Source organism: Capsella rubella, unplaced genomic scaffold (genome assembly GCF_000375325.1).
Source record: "Capsella rubella cultivar Monte Gargano unplaced genomic scaffold, Caprub1_0 scaffold_2, whole genome shotgun sequence".
In the NCBI taxonomy this organism is placed as follows: Eukaryota; Viridiplantae; Streptophyta; class Magnoliopsida; order Brassicales; family Brassicaceae; genus Capsella; species Capsella rubella.
Window position 1 is genome coordinate 9,216,003 of NW_006238922.1, and position 25,716 is coordinate 9,241,718.

Below are 25,716 nucleotides of genomic sequence, written 5' to 3' on the forward strand. Positions count from 1 at the left end.
CTCCTTCTTGTCGTATTCCATTCCTTGAAACCAAATATATTGTTTCTCTTCTCCAATCAATCGAAATCAACGATTAACTTTTTGTTAATGTAAAACTATATATAGGGTATAGTAATTGACATTGTTTTTAAATAGTTTTGGAAGCATGAATGTAAAGATGTGGAGTTTTTAATACACATATATCAAGCCTCTAATGGTTTTTAAGATGGAGTAAGTATTATTTTTAAGAATAGACTCTTAAGATTATCTACTTTTGTCTACAACTTTGTCATGTTAATTTGGGTTATAAAGTGCATGTGTGAGAGAGAGAGAGAGTACGTTCCAAGACAAAATGATTAAAAGGTCTTTGGGGAAGGCCATAAAGGATTAGCGTGGGAAATGAAGCTCAAGAGATAGAGCACAATGAAAGGTTTTTTCATGAACAAAATTGGCTCCCTACTCTCTCTTTCTTTTGCTATGCACAATTATTCTGTTCTTTTCAGACTTTTATTGATGTTTTATTTTTTGGCTTTTGAGTATGATTTAAACCGTCTCGGATGTTTAATACCAAGGTCGGTCAAACTTTAAACACTATAATCTACTTCAAAAGGTATAAACTTAATGTTCAGAGAGACTTGACAAGCTTTTCTCTACATATATACATCTCTCTTTATTTATGGTTAGAGAATTCTTACGTTACAATATAAAAATTGCAAAATAAAGTTTGTTCTATCTGAAATTAGTGTGAACTGTGTTTTTGCCTTTGACTGTCTTGGTTATGCATAACATTATAGAGGGTTATATAGAGAAAAATTTAACATATACTAGCTTTCCTCATAAATAAAAACCTAAAGATACATATTTATAAAATACGCACACGTGCATTGTATTTGTATGTATACATGTCAATACAGAGAGTCGGTATTGTGATATTTAATTCATTTAGTAAATAAACAAAAACTTGGTATAGAAGAAATTGATAGGGAAATTACAAAAACAGTTTTTTTTTTTTTTTTTTTTTGTCAAACAACAAAAACAGTTTTAAAAGCAGAATTTAAATGTGATCCGTCCGTCTTATGGACATGCAAAGAACTAAAGAAGTATAGTAGATGTGAAACTAAATTAAGCCGACACTAGAGAGAACGAAAAATATTATAATGAAATGAAAGTGAGAAGGAAAGCAAAAGGGCTTTTCGATTGCAAGCTTGAGACTAAGGTCATGATGATACGGCCAGCCTTTTTTGAGTCTTTGGTCGGTCCGACAATATTTGTGTTTTGTGTTCACTCTCTGTTTTTCTTTTTATTTATTTATTTGTTTTTCAGTTATAGTGTTTCTCAAGCTCTCCTATATCCTATGAGTCTGAGAGGATGTGATTTAAAGCAATTTTTGGACCGATCACTAATGTACTAAAAACATTATTAATTTTGATTTCCCTGATAGCTACACTCCTTAGTTGAGCTTTTCGTAAGTTGAAAGCAAAGACGACTTGCAGAGTAACTTTCCAAGTTGCAAACCATCCATACATCTATATAGACACATCATATAACCAAATGTAAAGTTTATCTTTGTATTATTACATGAATGTAAACACACATGTCTATAAAACCCATATTATATTGGCTTTCTAATTAGTATAAACAATTTCTATAGGAAGACCTACAAGAGTACAAGTTGTGTAGGTTTCTCATTACATATATTTATATGCATCTCAAGATTCACACATCCATTTACATAAAACCTATAATGAATCTTTTATTAGTTATGTCACCGAAAGAACTTCGTTCCACGATTTTTTTAACAATTGTATATTTAAGATGAGGTTTTCATTAGCACTAGACACTAGCGATTGTGAATTACATGTAAATTTTTATTATGTTCATTTTTTTTGTTTATCTTTAGTGTTGAAATGGGTAATCCAATCAATTTAACCGATAATATTAATATGGTTATTACGAACTCGGAAGAAGGAGTTTGTTGAAGATATTATCAAAAACTGTATTCTTCATTAAGAAATTAGAACTGTACAATTGTAGGTATCTAATTAATCTAACCCGGGCAAGCTAACCAACTAAATTAAGTTAAACCGGCTTTTAATCCCAATAACGGTGAATGTTAGGTAGGTTAAAGACTTTAAAGAACAACGTAAACCATTTCGCAAATAGGGGTCAACTAATGATCTATTTATCATATAAGTTAAAAATAATTAATAATTTATTTATATAAAACAATTTTCATAGTTAACAAGTATCACCATATAATCGGTACCATACAATCTTTGTCATCACATCCTCATCGTACTATCATTTTTATCATCATCATAGCATAATGATCACTATAGCATCATGCATCATCAAGATCATCTATAAGAGAAATTGTGGATTTGTATCTCTTTTTTTTTTTTCTCTTTGTCAGAATCTCTTTGTTGTTTACAATAAAGATTGCAAGATCATATTTTTGGAAAAACATTGTGGAATCCTTTCTAGTTTGACGTTGGATAATTGCGTTTATATAAATAATATTGAAATGATGATTTCCAAAATTTTGCAAAATTGTATGATGATGATTAGGTATGACGACGATGGTATAATGATATTAAGATATGATGAATCAAATGAAATATATAAATTTTCTTTTAACAAAAATCATGTGGATAAAATAGGTAACCCATTATCTATATTACAATAACTCATTTAATCCATAATTCACTATAAGATTAAATCTTATTTGACTTATAATCTAACAGGGTCAATATATTTAGTTATGAGAATTTGATTCAAATGGTAGCATACACACGATACTAGTATCAACTATGAGATTACATGTCTTGACTGATATACAATGGTGGATTTACATCAACGAGAACCATTCTTGACCAATGAAAAGTAAAATAGAGAAACAAAACACTATCCTAGACAGTGTGTTATGTATGTGCTCTCTAATAACTAGTTTAGTGGTCTAATATAGAAGAGGCCAAATCAATTTTCATATGTTTTATTGTTAAAAGGCTTACTTATCAAAAAACTGTTTAGTGCTAATAATTTAGATAGTATTATTATATTTAAATCAAGTTAATCTGCAAGTTAAAAATATAGACAGTGAAGTACTAAATGCGTAAAGAAAAGAGATAGGCGATAATCTAAAGAATCTTAAACCCATTACCTTTTTTGCTTTTTTAATAATTCCACCACAACACATATAACACAAGTTGCAAACTCCCTATTGTCCTTCAAACCATAGATTTATATATATAGGATACAAACGCATATGAGTTTTCTATATATGTCTGCGTCTCTAAACATTTGAAAGCAATATTTTGTCTCTTTTTAACTCTCTCAACTTTTGTTTCTTCTCCTACCTTCTTTCTCTTACACTAAATATATACTTATATATATATAAAGAGAGAGAGAGAGAGAGAGAGAGAGGAGGAGAAAGAGTTGAAAGATGAAGACTCTTGTGTTTTCATAGGAACAAGTGATATGTGCGCAAAGAAAGAAGAAGAAGAAGACAGTTCTAGAGCCATGAACAACATCCAAAATTACCAAAACGACCTCTTCTTCCACCAACTCATCTCTCACCATCATCATCATCACGATCCCTCTCAATCCGAAACTTTTGGACCATCCGGTAACGTTGGATCCGGATTCACTATCTTATCTCAAGATTCTGTCTCCCCAATATGGTCTCTACCTCCAACTACTTCGATCCAACCACCATTCGATCAGTTTCCTCCTCCTTCTTCTACTCCAGGATCTTTCTACGGGAGTTTCTTCAACAGAAGTCGAGCTCATCACCAGGGAGTACAGTTCGGGTACGAGGGTTTTGGTGGAGCCACGTCAGCAGCACATCATCACCATGAACAGCTTCGGATCTTGTCCGAGGCTTTAGGTCCGGTAGTGCAAGCCGGGTCTGGTCCTTTTGGGTTACAAGCTGAGTTAGGGAAGATGACAGCACAAGAGATCATGGACGCTAAAGCTTTAGCTGCTTCAAAGAGTCATAGTGAAGCTGAGAGAAGACGAAGAGAGAGAATCAATAATCACCTAGCTAAGCTCCGTAGCATATTACCCAACACCACCAAAGTAAGTCCAAATTCTTTATACATAAATTTTTCATGTACATAACAAAAACATTCATCATCAATCATCATTACAAAACGTTTAGATTCATAACGGATGTTCATAATTAAAACAAAAAAAAAGAATATTAAAACAATGTAGAGCTGAAGTGGACAAACATAGTAGCTGCGACATGAAAGTTCATGTCACATTTTGTCTCTTTTTTCATATTTGTTTTTTACATTTAGGTTTTATCAAAAAGGAAGCAAGTTATTCAAAGGTTCTCTGTTTTGATCAATGATCTCCTGTGTATTTGTTAAAGTCCCGAGAGAGAATCAGTCAGAGACTGTAGTATAAATAAAAAGTATGGAATATGGAACGTCTATGTCGTCGTTTGGTTAATTGATGTAATAAAGAGAAACAAACGGCGCAGCTTAAAAAGAATAAAAAAGCCTTATTGCCGGACCAAATCATAACTTCTTCTTCGACCACATAATTTTCTCCTCGAAACTATACAAATTATGTTTTTTTTCTTTATGGTTTTTTTTTTTTTTTCTCTCAATGCAGACGGATAAAGCATCGTTACTAGCTGAAGTGATCCAACATGTGAAAGAGTTGAAGAGAGAGACTTCAGTGATCTCTGAGACAAATCTTGTCCCAACGGAGAGCGATGAGTTAACGGTAGCTTTCACGGAGGAGGAAGACACCGGAGATGGTAGATTCGTTATCAAAGCGTCGCTTTGCTGTGAAGACAGGTCGGATCTCTTGCCTGACATGATCAAAACGTTGAAAGCGATGCGTCTTAAAACGCTTAAGGCGGAGATAACCACCGTAGGGGGACGAGTCAAGAACGTGTTGTTTGTCACTGGAGAAGAGAGCTCCGGCGAGGAAGTGGAGGAAGAGTACTGTATAGGGACGATAGAGGAGGCTTTGAAGGCGGTGATGGAGAAGAGCAATGTGGAGGAGTCATCTTCTTCTGGGAATGCTAAGAGACAGAGAATGAGTAGTCACAATACTATAACTATCGTTGAACAACAACAACAACATCATCATCAGAGGTAATCAGTTTTTACTTCAATCGCTGTCTCTTTTTTTTCTTTCTAATTTTCTGTGTATCTACTACGTGTGTGTCGTTTGATGGATATGGAAATGAATGTTGTTGTACGTCACGTTATACTATAGATATGTGTGTTTGTGTGTATGTACTATGTATAACGGAGATATTTGTATCCGTTATTGAGGTCTTGGACTCTTGAATATCGTTGAGTTGTTTTCTAGATATGATATGATTTATGTATGGCCAAATGCATGGGTTTTGCAAAAATCCGTTTTATTGGCCGTGGGAGGATTTGAATTTAATTTTTGGTGGGTTTTGGGTTAATTTTTGCAATGTGCGAACGTGTGAAGCCAAAAAGAGACAATGCAGAAGAACAGGAAACGTACCAAAAGATGATGTGTATCATTAATTGATTTAGTCGGGTTCTGTCCGGGGGGATAACAAAATGAGACAAGTTTGGGATTCTGAGCTTCGTACGTTGATGCTTCTCTGACTCTTTTGCCTTGTGTTTTTATGTGTCTCATAGAATCTTTTTCGTGTAACGATTTTACATACACATCCATAAGCAGCCAAGTATTATTAGACCTAAACAATATTCAAATATTTTGCTTTATATAAACTGCATCATGAGCCATGACTGGTGGGAGGTAGGAATGGGACCAAGACTAACATATGAAGTACGTACGTAGCCAATTAGTTTGAGGATGCTCCATGAAATTTAACATGAAATCGTAATTTGTTAAGGAGAATTATATTAGACTTTCATTAAAAATAATGCTAAAACTTGCATTGATGAGAAGTACTATTTAAGGATGAAGGAAGTGAGTAAGGTCAAATCAAGGTGTAAAATTTTAATATTTGAGAAAGAAATGAGTTTTTATGTGCATGAACGATGGATGATAAGTGATTGTGATTGATATTGGTACGTACATGACGAGGAACATAAGTAATTGACGTCGTATTTGTGTTAAGCTTGCATCATGAAGTGTTGTGTAATAGTACGTAAAGACGTTATTAATTATTATGATGTTTAGTACTGTTGTACCCTAACTTGTCATTACATTTTTCTTTTTAACATTTCTTTTACCCCCAAGTGACTGGCCATATGAATTGTCTAGTACTAAATCCTCTTTTGGCTTTCTGTAGTTATGGTTTTGAATTTTAAATTTACAAAATATCATTAGTTTTTGGATAATTGCAATTAGGGCTGAGTTGGTCGTGTTTGATTACAAAATTTCAAAATGAGAAGAGATTTATTTAATTTGTTGGTCTCTACAAAGATATTCTACGTACTACCCATTCTGAAGGCCCAACAAACCAAGCCCAGTCATCTTCTGACATATTTAAGTAATTAAATTTAACTATAATAAACCTTTACTTTTAAAACATAAGATACAGTAAAACCTCTATAAATTAATAATGTTGGGACCATGAAAATCTATTAATTTATAGAGGTTTTAATTTATTGGTAAATTAATAATTATTAATTTATAAAGAGATTTTCTTAATTTGGAAAGTTTTTTCAAAAAAATATTAAAAAATAAGATTTAATCATGATAATTAGTATTTTATATAATCATTAACAAAGAAAATAATAATTATTATGTCTTGAAAGAAAATTCTAATAATTTTTATATAGTAAAATACTAGAAATAAACTCTAACAAAAAATAATGTGTCTATATATACATATATTTTGAAAATTTTACCTAGTTATTAATTTATAATATTGATGGGACCATATATTTACAAAGGATTTTCAAAAAAATTATTGTCTTATTATTTTATCGAAATCTGTCTAAAATTACACTGGTCCCAACTTAGGACCGGAGAAATTTATTAATTTATAGAGATAATTAATTTATCGAGTATTAATTTATAGAGGTTTTACTGTAGATGGTAAATATGTATATTATGTTTGATTTCTGAACAAGTTTTAAGAAATCTATACTAATAAAAGAAACATATAACTTGTTTGTAAAAGTCACCATTATTTGTAAACTGATACAACTATGAACTAAACTATAAAATTGTGTCATATTTCTCTCTTAGCTAATCCATCAGATTCCAACAAAAAATAATCAATGGTTTAACCAAATTATTTATAATATGAGAAATTTGGTTGTAATTGTGCTTTCCGTTTCAAGGTCACTGTTCAAACCCTTGTTATTAGTGTATTTAAAACCATTATCATTTGTCAACTTCCATCAATCTTTTCTATTTAATTTTAATGTTTAAACAACTGCCATCAATCTTATCATCAACGAGGAGAGAATCTCTCTTCTAGAGTCTAGCCGAAACACATAAACTTGCACGACAAGACCTTGATAACTTTTTAATCAAATGAACAAGAGTTAACGACTTTTCTTTATCATCTCACAAAACTATTGAACACTATTGGTACTTTATATAATACTTTAAAAACTTGCTATTGGTCGATGTATTTATTGGTGAATTTCAACATATGTCTCCCATCAATCATTATCGATAGGTATAGCATATGATGAAATTTGATAACATTTTTAATCTTATATCTCTATAACGATTTTAACGTTGTGGACTTGTTTATTAGGAGAGCAATGCTGGAGCTCGTGCCACTTTCTTACTTGGGATAGAAGCAGAGACCACAATCATAAATGGCTCGTGGTCGTGGTGCTAATTTATGGTTGACATGTTTTTCTTTTCTTCTTTAATTTCCATCAAGTGGGTTTGCTTTATTAAAATCTCTAGTGCTATTCTTGCTTAGGAAATAAATTAATGTTTTTCCAACAAAGTGACCTCTTGTTTAACCTTAACAAAATAATAATTTTCTTTTTCCGACTGTTCCATAATACAACATGGTGTATGTGTCATTCTTGCTCAAAAGTTGATTCTCCCAACAACATTCCTTAATAATTCGATCCAATATCCGGAAAAATTATACCAAAGACATACTAGTATTTAGTATTAATGTTCTGTTTTAGACTTAAGTAATATACATACTGTAATATTTCAATATCAAGAGATTAACTTTGAAACGGAAGAGTGTTAATTATTGTTAATTATTTTGTCAACGAAGAGTATTTAATTGTTTTTATAAGAAAGGACGACAAAACTTACAATTCTATCTAACCTCGTAACAGGGAGAGTCGTATGTTGTGACTTGTGAAAAACAAAATATCTTATTACTAAAACCAAATCACATTCTCTTATTAGTTACTTCTCTTATTAGTTACTGTAGTAATAAGATCTCTCACTTTTATATCATATTTCCTAATTCCCAAAGTACCCTTATCTCTCGTTACAATAGCAGCAAAAATTAAAAGGGTATTAATGTCAAAAGGTATAAATTTTACAGAGGGCTTTGGCGTGGAAGCTCAGCCTTCCTCTTCTCCGAGTCGGAAAATGTCTCTTTCTCTAAAGAATAAATCTTTTTCTCTTCTCTGTGTTACCCTCTTGAATTTTTCCGCGAAAAAATCTCAAATTCTGAAACTTTCCAGATTTTGACAACAATCAGATCTTAGATTTTGAGTTCAAAAGGGTTCTGTCTGATTGTTAGGGTTACGATAATGTTGGTACAGAGAAGAGTAATGAGTTGGAGAAGAGTCTGGAAGTCTCTTCAAGCCGCTTCTGCGCATTGTTTGCTCTTTTCCTTTACGCTTCTTCTTGCTTTGAAGCTTGATCATGTTGTTTCTCATTCATGGTGGTCAGTTTTTTTTTTTTAAATTTGGTGGCTTGACTTCTGTTTTTGGTATTAGGAAATGTTTGAATTGATTGATTGGATTCTCAATTATGCAAAGTCTTTTCCTTTAAACCCAGTTTTTTTTGTTTTAAAATTGGATTTTTGAGTTTCATAAGAACTGTGATTATCTTAAAATAGCAATCTTTCTCTAAGTGTAATCACTTTGAATCTTTGGTGATGTTTAAAGTTACTATTCTTAAAGATTAAGACTTTGTTGTGGATAGATTTCATTTCCCTTCAATTTTGTGTGTGTGTTTTTGTCTGTTTTACAGGTTTATATTTACACCCTTGTGGCTGTTTCATGCTGTGATTGCTCGAGGTAGATTTTCGTTGCCTGCTCCATCAATGCCTCATGATCGACATGTATGACATTTTTATGACTCTCTTAGGTTGATTCTTTGATAATTTAGCTTGCAGGGTTGTTGTGAATCTGTTTAAGTTCCTAATTTGGTTTTGTTGTGGCAGTGGGCTCCTTTTCATTCGGTTATGGCAGCGCCACTGCTTGTTGCTTTTGAGATCCTTCTTTGTGTACATCTTGAAGATAAATATGGTAATTATTCATAACTTCTAATTCTTGATCATGGCATATATGACTAGTGGGGTTTATTATAGCTTTGGTAGTGTCCCTCTGTTTGCAGTTGTTGACTTAAAGATTGTCTTCCTACCGTTGCTTGCTTTCGAGGTAGCAATTTTGATAGACAATGTCAGGTATTTCATTCAATGCTTTATGGTTTGATTTTGTTTCACCCTTCTTACTACTCTAGAGTACTGAACAATAAAATCTTGTTTGCTACTTTTCCTGCAGAATGTGCAGAACACTCATGCCTGGAGATGAGGAAACTATGAGTGATGAAGCCATATGGGAAACACTTCCTGTAAGTTAGTTGTTCTCTATATACACACATTTTAGTACTCGTAGCCCATACACTGGGCTAATATCCACTGCTTAAGACTAAATGAACCTTTTGGTTTGACTTGTTTTTCCATCTTATTAGCTTGCCTCTCCAGGTTGGTTCTGACATTCTCTATTGGTTTTGTAGCATTTTTGGGTTTCCATATCTATGGTTTTCTTCATTGCCGCAACAACCTTCACACTTCTTAAGTTATGTGGTATGTTGTGCATTTACTTACCTCTCTCTCTTTCGTTGATCATCTTCTCCTTTCCTACTGCAACCTTATTGGTGTTCTTGAAGTTTCTCGTCCCATGTCAAGTTGAACTAAAGATAGATGTTTGGATCGTTATCTGGTGATTTATGTTGTAATAGTTATTGTGTATGTAATTTTGTAGAGTCAACTGTTTTTCTCGGGACTGTTGTTCTGGTTCATAATCTCTCTGTCTTGTTATGTTCAGTCTGTTTTTGTTGTTTCTGATTCTTTCATGTCTCAAATCCATGCATAGGTGACGTAGCTGCATTGGGATGGTGGGACTTGTTTATAAACTTTGGGTAAACTACTTTATCTCTTGAAGTCCTTCTGGCTCTTAAAAAATCTCTTCGATGGTGGGCTTGAACAAACTTTTTTCTCCTCAATATACAGAATAGCAGAGTGCTTTGCCTTTCTTGTCTGTACAAAGTGGAGCAACCAAACAATTCATAGGTATTCACATGTACCGGAACCTAGTTCATCGTCGATGGCAGTAAGATATCTGGACTGGAACAGAGGTCTAGTTGTAAGCGCTGACGACGTGCATCAGCAAAGCAACAGAATATGTGGTCTCCAAGATATTGGTGGACATGTTATGAAAATACCATTCATTACCTTTCAAATTATCCTTTTCATGCGCTTAGAGGTATACTACAGAGACAAAATCTATTGCTTTGAAACATTACCTTTTTCACCAGTTCGAGCTAATTCTCTTTAATGTAATCCCAGGGAACACCTGCCTCTGCCAAGAACATTCCAATTTTAGTTCTGTTTGTACCACTTTTTCTGCTACAAGGAGCTGGAGTATTGTTTGCTTTATTTAGGTTGGTTGAGAAATCAGTCTTGTTAATAAATAGTGGTGGTGGTTCTTACGGTAGATATTATAGTGTAACATCATCAGCTCGTGAATTCCTGGGATTCTTTCAACATGGTGCAAGGTACAATAGCAGAAACAAACAGAACAATGGGAACCTCTGGTGAAGAAATACTCCGAAACACTAATCTTTCTCATATTGTAATGAACAACAGATTACTTGGCTGGTGGTCGATTGATGAAGGAAGTCGGGAAGAACAAGCTAGGCTCTACTCTGGAGAAGCTACTGGGTAAAGCTCTTATCTCTTGGTAACATCAAGACAACAAATTGGCTCTTTTGAAAACAAATTTAGTTTTGTCTCCCAATTATTTCCAGATACAACACCTTCTCACCAGAGGTTGTGAAGAAAATGCCAAAGTCTGATCTTGTTGAAGAGGTAAATTTAGACATAAGTCATTTCGTTATAAATATTTTGACACCAAAGCCAAATCCTGAATTTTTTTAACTCCTCATCAGATATGGAGACTCCAAGCTGCATTGAGTGAGCAAACAGATATAACCAGTTATAGCCAGCAAGAGTACGAAAGGCTTCAAAATGTAATACATCCACTCAACCTTCTCTGTTTAATACATCGAAGTAACGATTTGCTTACCCAACATAAGCATAAATTTCAGGAGAAGATTCTTTGTAGAGTTTGCTTTGAAGATCCCATCAATGTAGTTCTACTCCCATGTAGACATCACGTCCTCTGCAGGTAAACCAAAGTTCCTTCTCTCTTTCTCTCTATCTCACTTTAACTTCATACCAAGTTTATCTTTGGCTAGAATATGTTACTGATATTTTGTTGGTTTTAACAGTACATGCTGTGAGAAATGCAAGAAATGCCCGATATGTCGTGTCCTGATCGAGGAGCGTATGCCTGTATACGATGTATAGATTTGCGGACGATCATAATGAAGAAATTTTTTCTTGCTTGTTTGGTTTTTTTTAGTAATGAAGCAAGCACTTATATATATATATATGTTACAACTTGCATAGGAAAATCCAATTCGTTTTCCAGTGGATGTACATAATACTGTAATCCATCGTATATGTCATGATTCATGAATCTTGTTTCTCTCTCTTTTTTTTTTTTTTTTTGCTCCCATGTAGTTAACTTCTTGTTTCTGATTTGCCAAAATGTGATTTCCGTGGCTACTTCTGTGGTCTTCAGTTTAGCGATTGGGTCTCCACTAAGGTCTTGTTAAAAAATGGATTGCAAAGATCTGGTAATGGGTTTGACAGGGTAAACTATTTGGGCCTAGTCACAATTTTTTTGGCTTTCTTTTTTTGCTAAGTATGCAATAGATGATTTCAAGAGGAGTTCAATATATTTTTCCTCAGCCAAGTCGAGAACCCGAGCCGCGGAAAGCATGACCTTTCTTTTGTAGCTTTTGAGGCTGCGATTTTCTCTGATTCGATTTACCGATTTGGCTTCAACCCTGTGTAATAGTGGAGTAACCGCAAAAATTTGATTCCCGGCATTTCGAGTTAAGGAAAGTAAAACGATCTAACTCATGATCATCATACAATTGGCAAAGATACAAAGTGCATATCAATGAAAATTAAACCAAGGAAGTTAGGTGAAACTTCTGAAATTGATTTTGTTATTATTCTGTTTGTGACACTCATTGCCTGCCATAAGTGATTATGAAGTGAAAGTCTTTAGATGAGAAGACGTATCTTCAATGTGGCCGACAAATAGGTGTTTTCATTACACAAAATGTTAAGACCCCTTTTTTTTATGATCAGTTCGTCTATCCACCTTTTTATAACCAGACAACTATTTTTTTCGATGGTACAATATCAAATCATAGATTTATATAACCAAAGGGAAGATTTTTATTCTGTTTCACAAGTTTGGTAGTTTTATAAGTATAAAACAAACAAGAACAACAAGAACAACAACAGACACCAGAATCTTTCAGACGTGTCATCCTATGCAACCAGAAAACTTTATCTGAGACAAGAAGTGATTTTTCTGTGTCTCAAAATCCGCTTATTAAATGTTTTTTTTTGTTGTATATTTTTTTCCCCACCATACGCATAAACGGCCTTTCAGAACTTAAATATATAATTCGGTACATGTCGCTTAATTCTTTTGATATATTTTTATATATGTATATTTAACAATACAAAACGGGTGACAAAATCCTTATTAATTCATTCCACAATTATATATGCTGTTTAGATTTCGCCTTAGTAATTGAAATTTTCTAAATTTTAGTAATCAGTTTTTAGGCCTGGAATTAGACATTTTTTGTTATCATGCATAGTTAGACGAATTTTAGATGTATCGACAAGTTTTATTAATTGGTTTAGCCGTTTTATTTCTTAAACTATTTTTTATTTTTCTTTTAACTTCATAAACACATGGTTTTCTAAATCATCGTATGTTATTCGATCTAAATTGAATTGATGATTAATTTTATGTTAAAATCTATTATGATCAATAATTTAATCATTTGATTGCTTGTTTGGATAAAGCACTTTCAAATGTTATTTATCCTCCAATTTAATCTTCTATGTATTTCTTAGGCGCGTACGTAATGTTTAATTTGGTCTAAAATTAATCTTTGTTGGTTTGGCTTTGATTTTTTTTTTGAAGTTTAAATCTTTTATTTTTATGATGAGTGTAGTATATATTGCAAATTTTTAATATTAACTATAAATAATTTATGATTCTATAAACGCTTAGGTTTTGTTTATGTGATACATACATATATAGATCACCATGCCTTTATAGCCTAGCATTGTCTTCAACATTGGTTTCAAACAGTTTTTTATTTTGCTTCTCAACTATATATCTAGTTTTTTTAAATGGTGAAAATGGATCATTGTTGTTTCTTCCATTTCTTCTTGACATATTTTGACAATATAAAAATAAAATTATACCTTCATAACTTGTTTGATGTTATTCATTTCGGAAACAAAATTCAGTAATTTTTTTTAATTGGCTAAGTAATAAAATAAAAAAATAATCAGCAATAAATAACAACAAGAGATATCGAATTAATTGGCTACTAATATACATCTGAAAAAACCTTCTTTGGGATGAAAAAACCACTACAAAAAAAAATACATATATGGCTTCATTTAGATGCCAATACATATAAAGCTCTCTTCCCATGGGTTATAACATATAAGTAAGACTCCAAAAAAAAAAAAAAAGAAAGAGAGAAGAAGAGAAGGAAAATCTTTGGTTAGTCTTCATGAAGCCGATGATGATGTTCATAATGATTTGATAAGTGTTTTAGTCATGCCAACAAAGAAGCATGACGACACACCTCCTTATGATGTAAAGCTTAGCCTTTTGCTCTCTAACCGCTCCTCCCATTCCACGGCTCCACATCTTCCTCTTCGTTCCTCCTATGCCCGAACCAGTTGTCTTCATTTTTTGCGCTACGTACACCGATCACAAAATCAAGAAAGTGTAAATATATTGTTTTTTGGAAGTGAACGTGAAAGATGAGAGAAGAGAATGAGATAATGAAGAAGGTAATGAATGAAGAGGATGATATATATAGAAGTGAGAGATGAAAGGAGTGGCTCGGGACAGATACCAAACCGTACCGAACTAGACCGGTCCATGAAAGAGGCAACGAGTGGGTCCTTTGGAGGGGTTTGTGCACTGTTCCCTAACCCACCGGACACTGTGCCCCTCCCATACCCACGTGGACCCAAACCTTTCAAGGAATCTTTGCCCTAATTATGGTTATTTATCCCACTATCACATGCTTATCTCTCTTCATGAAAACATTAAACCAAATTATTAATACTACACCGGTTTAAAGTGAGTCAATACTTACTTTTTAATGCGATTTCGATCCGTTTTAGTCTTTTGTCATTTCGGGTTTTGTCTAAAATATATATCCTAAGTGTATCAGTCTCTTTTGATAAGGTTTTGTCTAAAATATATTTGAAGTATATGATCAGTTGCTATAAACTTTGTGGTTAAAGATTGAAATGCCAACCCGAAATAGAGACGTTTGCAAAAGATATGACCTACCAAACTTGTCGGGAACTACTATACTATACTAACCATCCAAAATCGACAAGTAGCTTTGGTCCCCGGAACATATATCATCATCAACATATAATTCATATATATATTTGAGTTTTAAAACTGATTGTGATTGATAATGAAGACTTAACATTTTATTCCCTTTGATTAATAGAAGACGTAAGACTAATTAATACTATTGCTTTTGTGAGCTAGTGATAGGAACCAATTCTAGTTAATAAGTAATATACACTGAAATCTTGCAGCCACATGGAGAAATATTCAAAGGATCGCAATTTATTTGTAGTCTATTGTTTTTTTTTTTCCAATTATTTTTAGACAAATAATTATAATGGAATTAATACTATAGAGTATATTTAAAAATACATTTGCGCCGAAATTGGTGAGAGAAACATTAAACAAAAACGTCAATAGCAGTATTTAAAGACCAAACTATAACTAAATGTGGGACAGTTAGGCGTTAATTAGGTGGCATAATCCTAAATTATAGATTCTTCTAATATATAATTGAGATTCTATCAACAAATCTCTCTTACCTAAACCGATCGACAAAATAGTTGGTATGATTTGTGGAGTTAACCGTCTTCTTCTTTCACATTCACACCAAAGGTAACTGAAATTAACATTGAAAAATTTCATTATCTCATACACTACAGCTATATCACAGTTAACAGATTGGAGTTAATTAAAATAATTAGCTACACAGTTAACCAAGTAGAGCTAGGTGTGGTTTGATGTGGTTTACGGGCTGTTGTCATTGGTTATAGTGAAGTCCTCGAACATAAAGAGTGGAACCGCACGTGAGGTTCTCGTGATTCACAAAATGCCTTTAGCATTTAGCTTTTGGTCGTCTAAAAGAACAAGTCTTTACTCAGTACTAGTAAAAGTTACACTTATCTTTTTATTTTTTAATCTATGGTTTTGATTATGTGAGTTGGTCTCTCTGTCATTCTTCTTTCTTTGAAAATCTTGTCGTTCTTTTGTGAGCCAACTTTTTCTTCACCCCCTCGTGGTTCTAACCACGTTTTAAGAATTAGTTTACTACTGTTTCTGTATACATAAAATGAGTATTAAAAGTTACGTACGTGTGCTTTGTGAGATGGATAAACGTGAGATTGATCATTATTATTATACCTTTTAGATCCAACAAGCTCAAACAACTAACTACATTCATGAATCATATATACCATTCCTATACGGGTTTCACAACGTGGAAAATATAAACTTTTTGATGATTTTGCGTGTTTGAAAAAGTGATTCTACTAGTTGGTATGCGAAAATGTTTATTACTTATTCGATCATTTATGCTAAAATGTTTGATCATTTATGCTAAAATGTTTGATCATTTATGCTAAAATGTTTGATCATTTCACTATTCTCTAGAGTATGGTGACAAGGGCTTACTACAATAACTGTTAAATGTTATTGTGTAAAATATTGTGTTCTCATCTTAGTTCTTAACTTGAAATCAAGAGTTATCTTTATAGTAAAGTATTAAACGCATGTGCTTGAGTGAAGAAAAAAAGTTTGAGTGAGAGAAACGACTCCAGCTTCGATGGCGTACGGAGGATTTTGTGTAGACACATTAAAAATAGACAAACACTTACCTCGAGAGCCAGCAAAGCTAAATTGCTTGACCAGTGACTTCTCTGAATCTTCGTGCGGAACTCATAGTTTCTCAGTGTCCGAACCCCGAAGGGGTAACGTACTGTTCAAGAAACCTGTCTTCTGTTCTTCTTTTTTTAATTGACGGTTTCACATATTCCTATGACATCAACAAGTATTCACAAGTGTTCTGAAACTTCAGAGACAGAGTCAGAGACTACAGTACAATGTTTTCTTTAAGGTTACTTGATTTTTACAAGTAGTAGAATTTTTTTTACTAAGGGCTAATAAAGATATACATTTGAGATTTACAATATCGGAACGAAAATGAAAATGATATTTATCGTAAGTTGACTCTGTCCTCACTCCTCTCTGGGGATCCATCGGTTCCACCACACGGTCTTGCGGCCATCACTAATCTCATCTATAGTCTCTGTAACTGTTTTTACAAGCTTTCTCTGGAGCCTAAGTGCTGATGCAAGAGCGTTTCTCTGCGCACTCGCCTTCTTTCGAGGCTCTTTCTCCTACAATAATACAAAAGAGAAAATAAATCGGTTGGGTATCAAACTTGGGTGCTTGAAGAAATGAAAGAGTGTAGATTCACAACAAACCCTGAGTTCTTGGAGTTGTGTTTCTGTGAATCCGCCATCTTTTTCTGTCCCATTTTTTGCCATTAACTGAATCACCCAATTTGCTGCTTCACTGTAGTCCTGTTGTGTAGCCCTGAAGTACTGCATCCTTAAGTTTTGCATGACAGACAACGCAAGTAATCCTTGTCTATCAAAATATGGGTGAGCAAGAGCTGCTTTTGCACTGATTCTTTGCCTTGCTTTGTATCTGACCATTGATGTAAGAAGTTCCCAGCCGATGCCATTGTCTAGGTCTAATAGCTCAAACCCTCTACGGAGATCAGCATTTGCACGAGGCTCCACTAATTTTCTCCAAGCAGTTAAGTCATACTCGCATCTTTTTAACTGGCGGTTGAACTGAATGAGGTTGCTGTCAGATCGTAAGGATGGGAATGCCTGGAACAATAAGTATGGCAAGAACGTCAACATAAAACGATGGATACATTTCCCGACACAAGGAAACTAATAAGAACGAAAATGGTTTCTGATCTTGTAATCGAGTAGGGTACTATAAAACCAAGAACACTCCAAACAACAGAACTAAACCTAAAATCCAAGAATTTCAAAAGCATCCCTTACTTTCCTAAGGCCCAAACCACAAAATACTCAAGGCCCCTAGGAAGTCAAAACCTGAAGCATCTCCAATTTACTCTAATTCTAGTCACTGACTGAGTCGCTAATATGGCATCGACAGTTGATGAACACAATCTTAACAAAAATAGATACAACCAGATTACACTGACTATCTACGAAAAGATAGTTGAACTTGAACATGCCTGAGTCAGAACTCAGAGAAAACTAAAAGCGATTGGTGGTTTGCTACTTACCATTTGAAGGAAGATGAGGCCAATGCTGTAGATGTCAAACCTGTCAGGTAAATTCATCTGTTTGGAACAAACCGTATACATCAAAATCTAGCCCTGAAGTAAGAGGATAGCTTTATGACAATTAAGATAGTATAATCCACAACTAAGTTTACACCTGCCACAGGACAGGGGAAAGTGCAGCTGCAACAGGGGCTGAAGGTGCAGATGGAGTTTGGGTGCTCATGATGTATTGCTCAGGTGCTGCATACCTGAAAGCAACAAGCCGAAAAGAAAGATACTTATATTGCGGGTTTACAACAACAAAAATGTTCATATTTATGATCCTTGGCAGAGAAAGATACAATTTTTTGAAAGAGAAAGACCTTGGATCCAGGAGAAACTCTTTTGGAATGTAGTTAATTCCCACTCTCAAATCAGCTGCAGCTCCAAGATCGATGATCTTGAAAGAACGAGAACCTGCTCAATTTTCAGTGGACACAAAAATGCATGTCCTCATCCTTTCATTGGGTTCCTTGCTCGAATTGATTCAAGAACTAAGATCATTTACCTTCTGAGAATATAATGTTCTGAGGCTTCACATCCCTATGGACAATCCCAGTTGAGTGAAGACCATCCAATGCAAACAAGAGTTGCCTCATGATAGTCTGAATAATTTTGTTTTCTCTTTCCAACCCTTTAGGCAAGTTTTGGACTTTCCCAAGGATGATAGTTTCTACCTACACCATTGCCATAGAAATGTGACAACATGTAGGAGATAAATGCAAAAGAGGATATAAACAAGAACATTTTCATACATTATAAGGAAATTCTTTACTCTGCAGCAAACCAGCAAGTGTTGATTCTCCTTCATATTTCCACAACAACCAATATTCAGGTCCTTTCTTTGAAGACTTCTGCAATGGTATTGACAAACAAAAAAAATCATAAACCTAGAAAACTTGAGGGAAAATGTCAATTACAAAGAAGAGAACTTACCTCGAGAAATCCATAAACAAAATCAGCACAACTATTACCACAAGCTCTTCGAACCCTTTCGTTCATCCAAATTTCCACTGCACCATATTCAGTTGCCTTCTTCAATACATACTCACCCTCCTATCAATAACCAAAATAACATACATCACCAAAACTTATCCTCACTTTGCAGATTTAAACAACTTGAATCATTTGATTAAAACCAACTTGTTTTTACCTCATTAGAACGTTTCTTAGATGATGAGACTCTATACACAACACCAAACGAACCTTCCCCTAATTTCTTCCCCAAAACGAAATCATCCTGACAAAAACCAAAACCTAATCACATCAATCAATCAAACCAAGAGAAGAACCCAAAAACAAATAAAAAAGACAGCTCAAATCATCATCCATATGAACCTTCCTAAACGTAGGTCTAAACAATCTCTCAACGAAAGCCAGAACAAACATATCGAAAAACCCAGGAGCAACGCCAGGTGTGGCCCAAAGATACGAGAGAGCAGTGAGAGCTAAAGCCACTCCAGGAGCAGTGATCGTTAAACCATTCGATTTCGGCAAGGTACTGCGATAGATCATATCACCACACTCCATCACCGTACATGGAAGTCCGACACCAACTCCGACGAAGAGATTGTGAACTGCATCGATCAATTGAGCACGGCAATCGGAATTGAGCTTCACCGTTTGTTTAGAATTCGAAATCGGTGATGTTAAAGAAAACGGTTTGGGTTTAAGTTTCTTGCCGAGAAACGGTGAGGGAGTTCCGATGTAAGCTCCTCCCGGAGAAATTGTAGCCATGGCCAAGATTTTTCACCGGAAGAGTTCAGTTTTTTTTTTTTTTTTGAAAGACAAAAAACCAAAATTCCCTAAACGTCGTTGATTTCGCACCACTAGTTTCTTTTTTCGTTTTGAATAAATTTTTTTTTTTGCGTACTTATTAGATTTACACCACTAATGACACGTGGACTATAAATTAGGTTCGGATATATTGTAAAGGTTTCTTCAATATGGGCTTATTTTCGGCCCATTTATGATTTTTTTTGTAAACTGCGGCCCATTAATGATATGAAGTGTAAATTCTTAGGAATATTGAAGAGAAAAGAATTCATGTTATTCTTTTTGTTTTTCACATTTTTTTTTTGCTAAATTGTAACTATTTCATTGATAATGAAAACTAGTTTAGCAATGATTAAAAATATGGAAGCACAATACAATAATAAAACTAAGTTTTTGGTCCAATTATTTAACCAAGATGAAGAAATTGACGTTTTTTTCTCATCAAGAACAAAACTATCTCCTCATCAATAAATCGATTAAAACTTTTAAAGCTAATACTCAAGTTTTAATCCTAAGTTTGAGTGTAAATATGTTTATCTTTAGTCTTTCTCTGAAACGTAATTACTTTCATTGACTTTCTTTTTTTTATCACAAAGTCATACACCACCATTAAAGTATTTAAACCGTTGAAATAATTTAAGTTAAACATATCATAGAAATCAACTTTCTTGATGAAGTGTTTTGACCGATTCCGTACAATAATTATATGACAACTACTGTTACTGTATTCAACAATATTGTTTTTACTTCATTGACCTCGATGCACGTAAGCTATTTGTTTTCACAATCCTTGTTTGCAAGATACAGTACTTGATTGTTTTTTTTTGTTTTCCTTCGTAATTGTTTGAAATGAGTGCTTCTAAACTTTGAAGTCTTTAACGTAACTAATAGAGTAATACTAGTGTATACTTATATGATGCTACTTCATACCGAAGTAATATACTGATCATTCTATAGAATAATGACTGCACTGAACTGGAGTAAAGTTCGTCACGCAATTGACCGACGCATTCCCAAAGCCAAAAGTTCGATATAACAATTATCAGTATTTGATAGAGGAAGAAAAAAACAAAATGGGCTCTAAATTCTTGTATAGTTGTACATGTTTTTGTTGGATGTTCTGATATCAGAATGTTCAAAGATTTAATGCAGCCAATCTGATGACTTTATAAAAAAAATTAAGAAGAAATAACAAATATACATCACTTGACTATTTGTATTTGGTTTACCACTTAACAACCAATGACATAACGAGATCACATATGACAGATATTATTATTACAACCAATATGATATTGCAAGTTACAATAAGCCCACAACTTGTACACATAAAAACAATTTTATTAGCATTACTAACATGTGGAGCGAATCAGTAAGAACATTGACCACAATGTACGCACAAACATATACAGCTTGTCGGTGTCGACGTGGATACGTGTGATCAAAAGATACATTCAAACATATTCTCTCATTTCATTTAGCCTCTCACATGATATTCTCATCATACTAATCACTAATTAAGTCACTTGATTAGCTGAAATTAATCAGGTTTATACTATGTTTACTTTTTCCTTTTTCATTTATTTATTTATATTTAAAGTTTTCCTCAGCTTTATGAACAGAACATCAAGTTGGACAAAGTCTCGCTTCAACTCCAGATAGTTACTTTAAGTTAAAGTATTGATTCGATAAAATTTCAAGTGTATTTTGTTTCTGGTGAGTTTTATTGGTTAGACATGAATCAATCAGCCAATTACATCGATGCTATGATAGATTCATGGGTTAGGGTTAGGTAGATCATAAAAACTAGATATGGAGCGGCTGCTGCAACTTACAAGTAATATAATAATGAGACATAATAATTCTTGAGTAATAATCTTTATGCAGATCAATCAAATAATTGTGTTCTCGATGTGTATATTATTCATATTTAATTAATCGCACGCTAATTAATATTTTATTTTCTCGCCTTTTCATATTTTTATCCAATTAAGTATATGTAGGGGAGCCACAGTATTTTACTTAATTAAGTTAGTTCTAGTGGCCTAAACTAGGCCACGAGGTTCATTAATCCACCAGAATTAAAATGAATTTAGCCAAGTTGGTCTGATTAGCTGAAGATTGAAATACGAAAAAATGTCAATAAATAAATACATATATGTAAGTCTTTATCTCTTACCAAAACTGTGCGATCTCAACGATGGAGGATAAGAATCCAAAATCAAGGGCTGAGATGGAATAAGAATATGACTAAAATTAGGGTGAGATGAGGTTTGGGTCCATATATGTTGCTTAAGCAATGAAAATGATGGAGCTGACTATTTCGTTCTTTAAATATATACGTATATCACAAAGTTTTCTTACTAGTTGCATCTCCAAATTGTTGACAAGCAAACACATATGCGACCTCTTTGCCCCGCTCGGTGTTTCCTACGTGCATGGACTTTTTCTTGTTTTTCAAATAATTATTATTTTCTCCTTTCAAAACAGTTCTCTACATTTTAACGATTTTCTCTAATTCTCTGATGTTGGTTATTATGATTACTACTGATTCAGCATTCAAACTTATCATGTGATTCGGATGATTATGGAAGTGTCATATTTATTGACAAATTGAATGTGTTGAAATAATGAGAGGTGATAATATGCATATATATGTGTGTCATGCATGTGTATACTAGCGTTTAAATAGATATGGGTTCAAAATATATATATATATATATATATATATATATATATGTGTGTGTGTGTGTACATATATATATATATATATATATAATATTTATTTCTTCACCAAATTCATATAAGTTGGACTAGTATCAGAACACATATATGGATGATATCGTCAAAGTAATTATGATTCAAAAACAAAAAAAAAGATATATACGATGTGGAACTTTTAAATTCACTTGGTATGGTAGAAATTTTTCTCGTTCGATTCAGACGCCATAGATATGATTACTAAGATTGTGGAAAGATTACAAACACAAAATAATTGTTCATGTTTCAAAAAATATATACATAATTGTTCATTCTAGAAACTAGAAAATATGGTACGTCGTGATCAAGATTATAATCACGGATGGTCTGAAAATAAAGACATAGTAACGTTGGAGTGTTTCAAAAATATTTGGTTGGATAAGCTTAATTCATCAAATTGTCTCCGATCCCTCCCAAGCGGGAACATCACGCCATGTCTACTATATATTACTCCATTGATCTTTCTTTCTATATATATAGAATTACGTACATCGATAATAAATTAGAAATATGGTTATATGTTAGATACATACATTTCCTATTGATGTAGACAACAAAAATAGCTAAAAATTAAGAAGGAAACTGAAAAACATAAAGAAAGCAGATTATGTCACGATAGTGTACGAGACAACAGTATCAGATAAGATCGTAATCCTTTTACCTATCCAAAAGGTCTCTTATATTTTATTTTTATTTTTATTTTTCTAATCAATTTACAAAATTATTTAAACAAGCAAAACATATAAAGATGGTGAATAAAATATCTTCAGAATTGCTTCGAAGGGGGATGAACTAAAAAGAGAAAAGAAGAGAGGATAGGTCTTTCATGTGAGCCCCCATCCCACTTGACCCTCTTGCTTGGTCCCATTATTTACCATGTAACCCATTGCCATTGGTTTATTCGTTTTCTATGTTCTTGTCTTTTTTTTTTTTTTAATTTCGTCAAAACTCTGACTTAATTTTATTGTTAATCCTTTTCTCTGACTTTTTATTTTCTTTTGTTATAACTTCCTTTTTTGTCAATCTCTGACTCTTATATGTATGTCAATGTAGCAAACCTATAAAAGTTTAAACGATATTTGGATTGTTGAATCCGATATTTAGCCACACCATTTCTCTCCATAACACTGAGAATTTCACAACTCGTTAGTGCTAGTTTGTGTTTGTAGTTTGTATATAAACTTTGATATGAATTTAACGCGAATATGTCAATGTATCAATGCACTGATCTATGAATATAATCGAGAATTAATACTTAGAGTCAATGCATTGCATCTATATATGAATATAACCCTTTTTATCATATGATTCCATGAATAAAATCGAGAGTTAATGCTTAACCATATCTCTAGTCTATATGAAATATCTTTCTTTTTTCCCGGGAACAATGAGTTGTAAAACCCAAAATTTGGTTATCCATGCAAACAAAATAAACCATTCGACTATAGTGATAATTAAATCTTATATGATGATTGATGAAAAGGCTTTATGTGATGAAAGTACGTGGTTATATATGTATTGTAAGAAAAATGTATTTACGTCGTTGAACAAAATGTTTCTCAATAATGGACATAACAAAAAACGTACAAAAAATAGAAAAGCCGTAGTACTACATTTTTTTGGTTCTGCCCTTCTCGGAAACTTCCTTCGAAGTTAATTTTGCGATCTTTGTAAGCGTTGACCCCACGTAACCATTTTCTCAATTTGACAATCTTTTTTTTCATAAAGCAATAAAATTTTTAACTCTAAAAACATAAAACTAATTAGATACATTTTATAAAAGGTACATGTACATGCACTTGCCTCGTCCATTCATCATATCATCATATGTCTCTGTATATAAATACGTGAACCAAAGAATAGGAATAAAAGCAACAACGTCACCCAAATCTCTCTCTCACCTAATTTGTGTTTCTTTCATTTTATTTCTTTGTTAGAAGGTTATAATTTGTGTTTCTTGGTTTGGTCAGAATCTTCAAGAAATTACTGAAACAAAAGAATATGGATTCTAGTTGCATAGAAGAGATAAGTTCATCCACTTCGGAATCTTTCTCCACCACCACAGCCAAGAAACTCTCTCCTCCTCCTCCTCCTCCTCCTCCGGCGACGGCGTTACGTCTTTACCGGATGGGAAGCGGTGGAAGCAGCATCGTGTTGGATCCGGATAACGGCGTGGAGACGGAGTCACGAAAGCTACCGTCGTCTAAATACAAAGGCGTGGTTCCTCAGCCTAACGGAAGATGGGGAGCTCAGATTTACGAGAAGCACCAACGAGTATGGCTCGGCACTTTCAACGAGCAAGAAGAAGCTGCTCGCTCCTACGACATAGCCGCCCTTAGATTCCGCGGCCGCGACGCCGTCGTCAACTTCAAGACCCTCCTCGAAGACGGCGATTTAGCTTTTCTTGAAGTTCACTCAAAGGCAGAGATCGTCGACATGTTAAGGAAACACACTTACGCCGACGAGCTTGAACAAAACAACAAACGCCGTTTGTTTGTCTCCCTTGACGCCAACGGAACACAACGTAACGGATCTAGTATGGTAACAAACGACAACGTTTTGAAGACGCGTGAAGTGCTCTTCGAGAAAGCTGTAACGCCTAGCGACGTAGGGAAGCTGAACCGTCTCGTGATACCTAAACAACACGCCGAGAAACACTTTCCGTTACCGTCAAAGTCACCGTCGTCAGTGACTAAAGGCGTTTTGATAAACTTCGAAGACGTGAACGGCAAAGTGTGGAGGTTCCGTTACTCTTACTGGAACAGTAGTCAAAGTTACGTGTTGACCAAGGGATGGAGTAGATTCGTCAAGGAGAAGAATCTCCGAGCCGGTGATGTTGTTACTTTCGAGAGATCGACCGGACTAGACCGGCAGCTTTATATCGATTGGAAAGTTCGGTCTGGTCCGAGGGAAACACCGGTTCAGGTAGTGGTTAGGCTTTTCGGAGTTGATATCTTTAATGTGAATACTGTGAAGCCAAACGACGTTGTAGCCCTTTGCGGTAGAAAGAGATCTCGAGATGATGCTGATGACATGTTTGGGTTACGGTGTTCTAAGAAGCAGGCCATAATCAATGCTTTGTGACATTTTTTTCTTCTTCTTCCATTTTATGTTTTTTCATATTTTTTTCTTTCTAGTTTTTAATGTTTTGTAGGTTTGTGATTCTTGCTAAGTTGTATTTAGAAAAAGAGGACAAGAACCTTAAAAAAAAAAAAAAGTCGTAAATAGAATGCATAGTTATTGTCAATT

At 33.8% G+C, this 25,716-nt stretch overlaps 5 protein-coding genes across 5 annotated transcripts; 3 read left to right on the top strand and 2 right to left on the bottom strand.

Annotated features, from left to right (window-relative positions):
- Positions 1–3,303: 3,303 nt before the first annotated feature.
- LOC17894951 (transcription factor bHLH30) lies at positions 3,304–5,329 on the top strand. The gene is made up of 2 exons (XM_006302373.2): positions 3,304–4,056; positions 4,600–5,329. The coding sequence occupies exons 1-2, from the start codon at positions 3,457–3,459 to the stop codon at positions 5,092–5,094; spliced, it is 1,095 nt and encodes a 364-aa protein (XP_006302435.1). The 5' UTR covers positions 3,304–3,456; the 3' UTR covers positions 5,095–5,329.
- Positions 5,330–8,452: 3,123 nt separating this feature from the next.
- Positions 8,453–11,891, top strand: LOC17894840. The gene is made up of 14 exons (XM_006302153.2): positions 8,453–8,773; positions 9,082–9,172; positions 9,275–9,359; positions 9,448–9,517; positions 9,615–9,684; positions 9,850–9,919; positions 10,209–10,254; positions 10,346–10,598; positions 10,682–10,890; positions 10,982–11,056; positions 11,143–11,203; positions 11,284–11,364; positions 11,443–11,522; positions 11,626–11,891. The coding sequence occupies exons 1-14, from the start codon at positions 8,637–8,639 to the stop codon at positions 11,702–11,704; spliced, it is 1,407 nt and encodes a 468-aa protein (XP_006302215.1). The 5' UTR covers positions 8,453–8,636; the 3' UTR covers positions 11,705–11,891.
- A 1,908-nt stretch (positions 11,892–13,799) lies between these two features.
- Positions 13,800–14,272, bottom strand: LOC111832045. Its single transcript, XM_023788249.1, has one exon. It carries the CDS (start codon positions 14,199–14,201, stop codon positions 14,061–14,063), a length of 141 nt encoding a protein of 46 aa, XP_023644017.1. The 5' UTR covers positions 14,202–14,272; the 3' UTR covers positions 13,800–14,060.
- A 2,340-nt stretch (positions 14,273–16,612) lies between these two features.
- Positions 16,613–19,754, bottom strand: LOC17894450 (serine/threonine-protein kinase STN7, chloroplastic). The gene is made up of 10 exons (XM_006301665.2): positions 19,270–19,754; positions 19,085–19,171; positions 18,868–18,987; positions 18,687–18,785; positions 18,440–18,608; positions 18,255–18,348; positions 18,047–18,140; positions 17,893–17,949; positions 17,048–17,461; positions 16,613–16,960 (listed from the first exon to the last, which is right to left on the bottom strand). The coding sequence occupies exons 1-10, from the start codon at positions 19,666–19,668 to the stop codon at positions 16,799–16,801; spliced, it is 1,695 nt and encodes a 564-aa protein (XP_006301727.1). The 5' UTR covers positions 19,669–19,754; the 3' UTR covers positions 16,613–16,798.
- A 4,551-nt stretch (positions 19,755–24,305) lies between these two features.
- LOC17895308 (AP2/ERF and B3 domain-containing transcription repressor RAV2) lies at positions 24,306–25,716 on the top strand. Its single transcript, XM_006302388.2, has one exon. It carries the CDS (start codon positions 24,469–24,471, stop codon positions 25,549–25,551), a length of 1,083 nt encoding a protein of 360 aa, XP_006302450.1. The 5' UTR covers positions 24,306–24,468; the 3' UTR covers positions 25,552–25,716.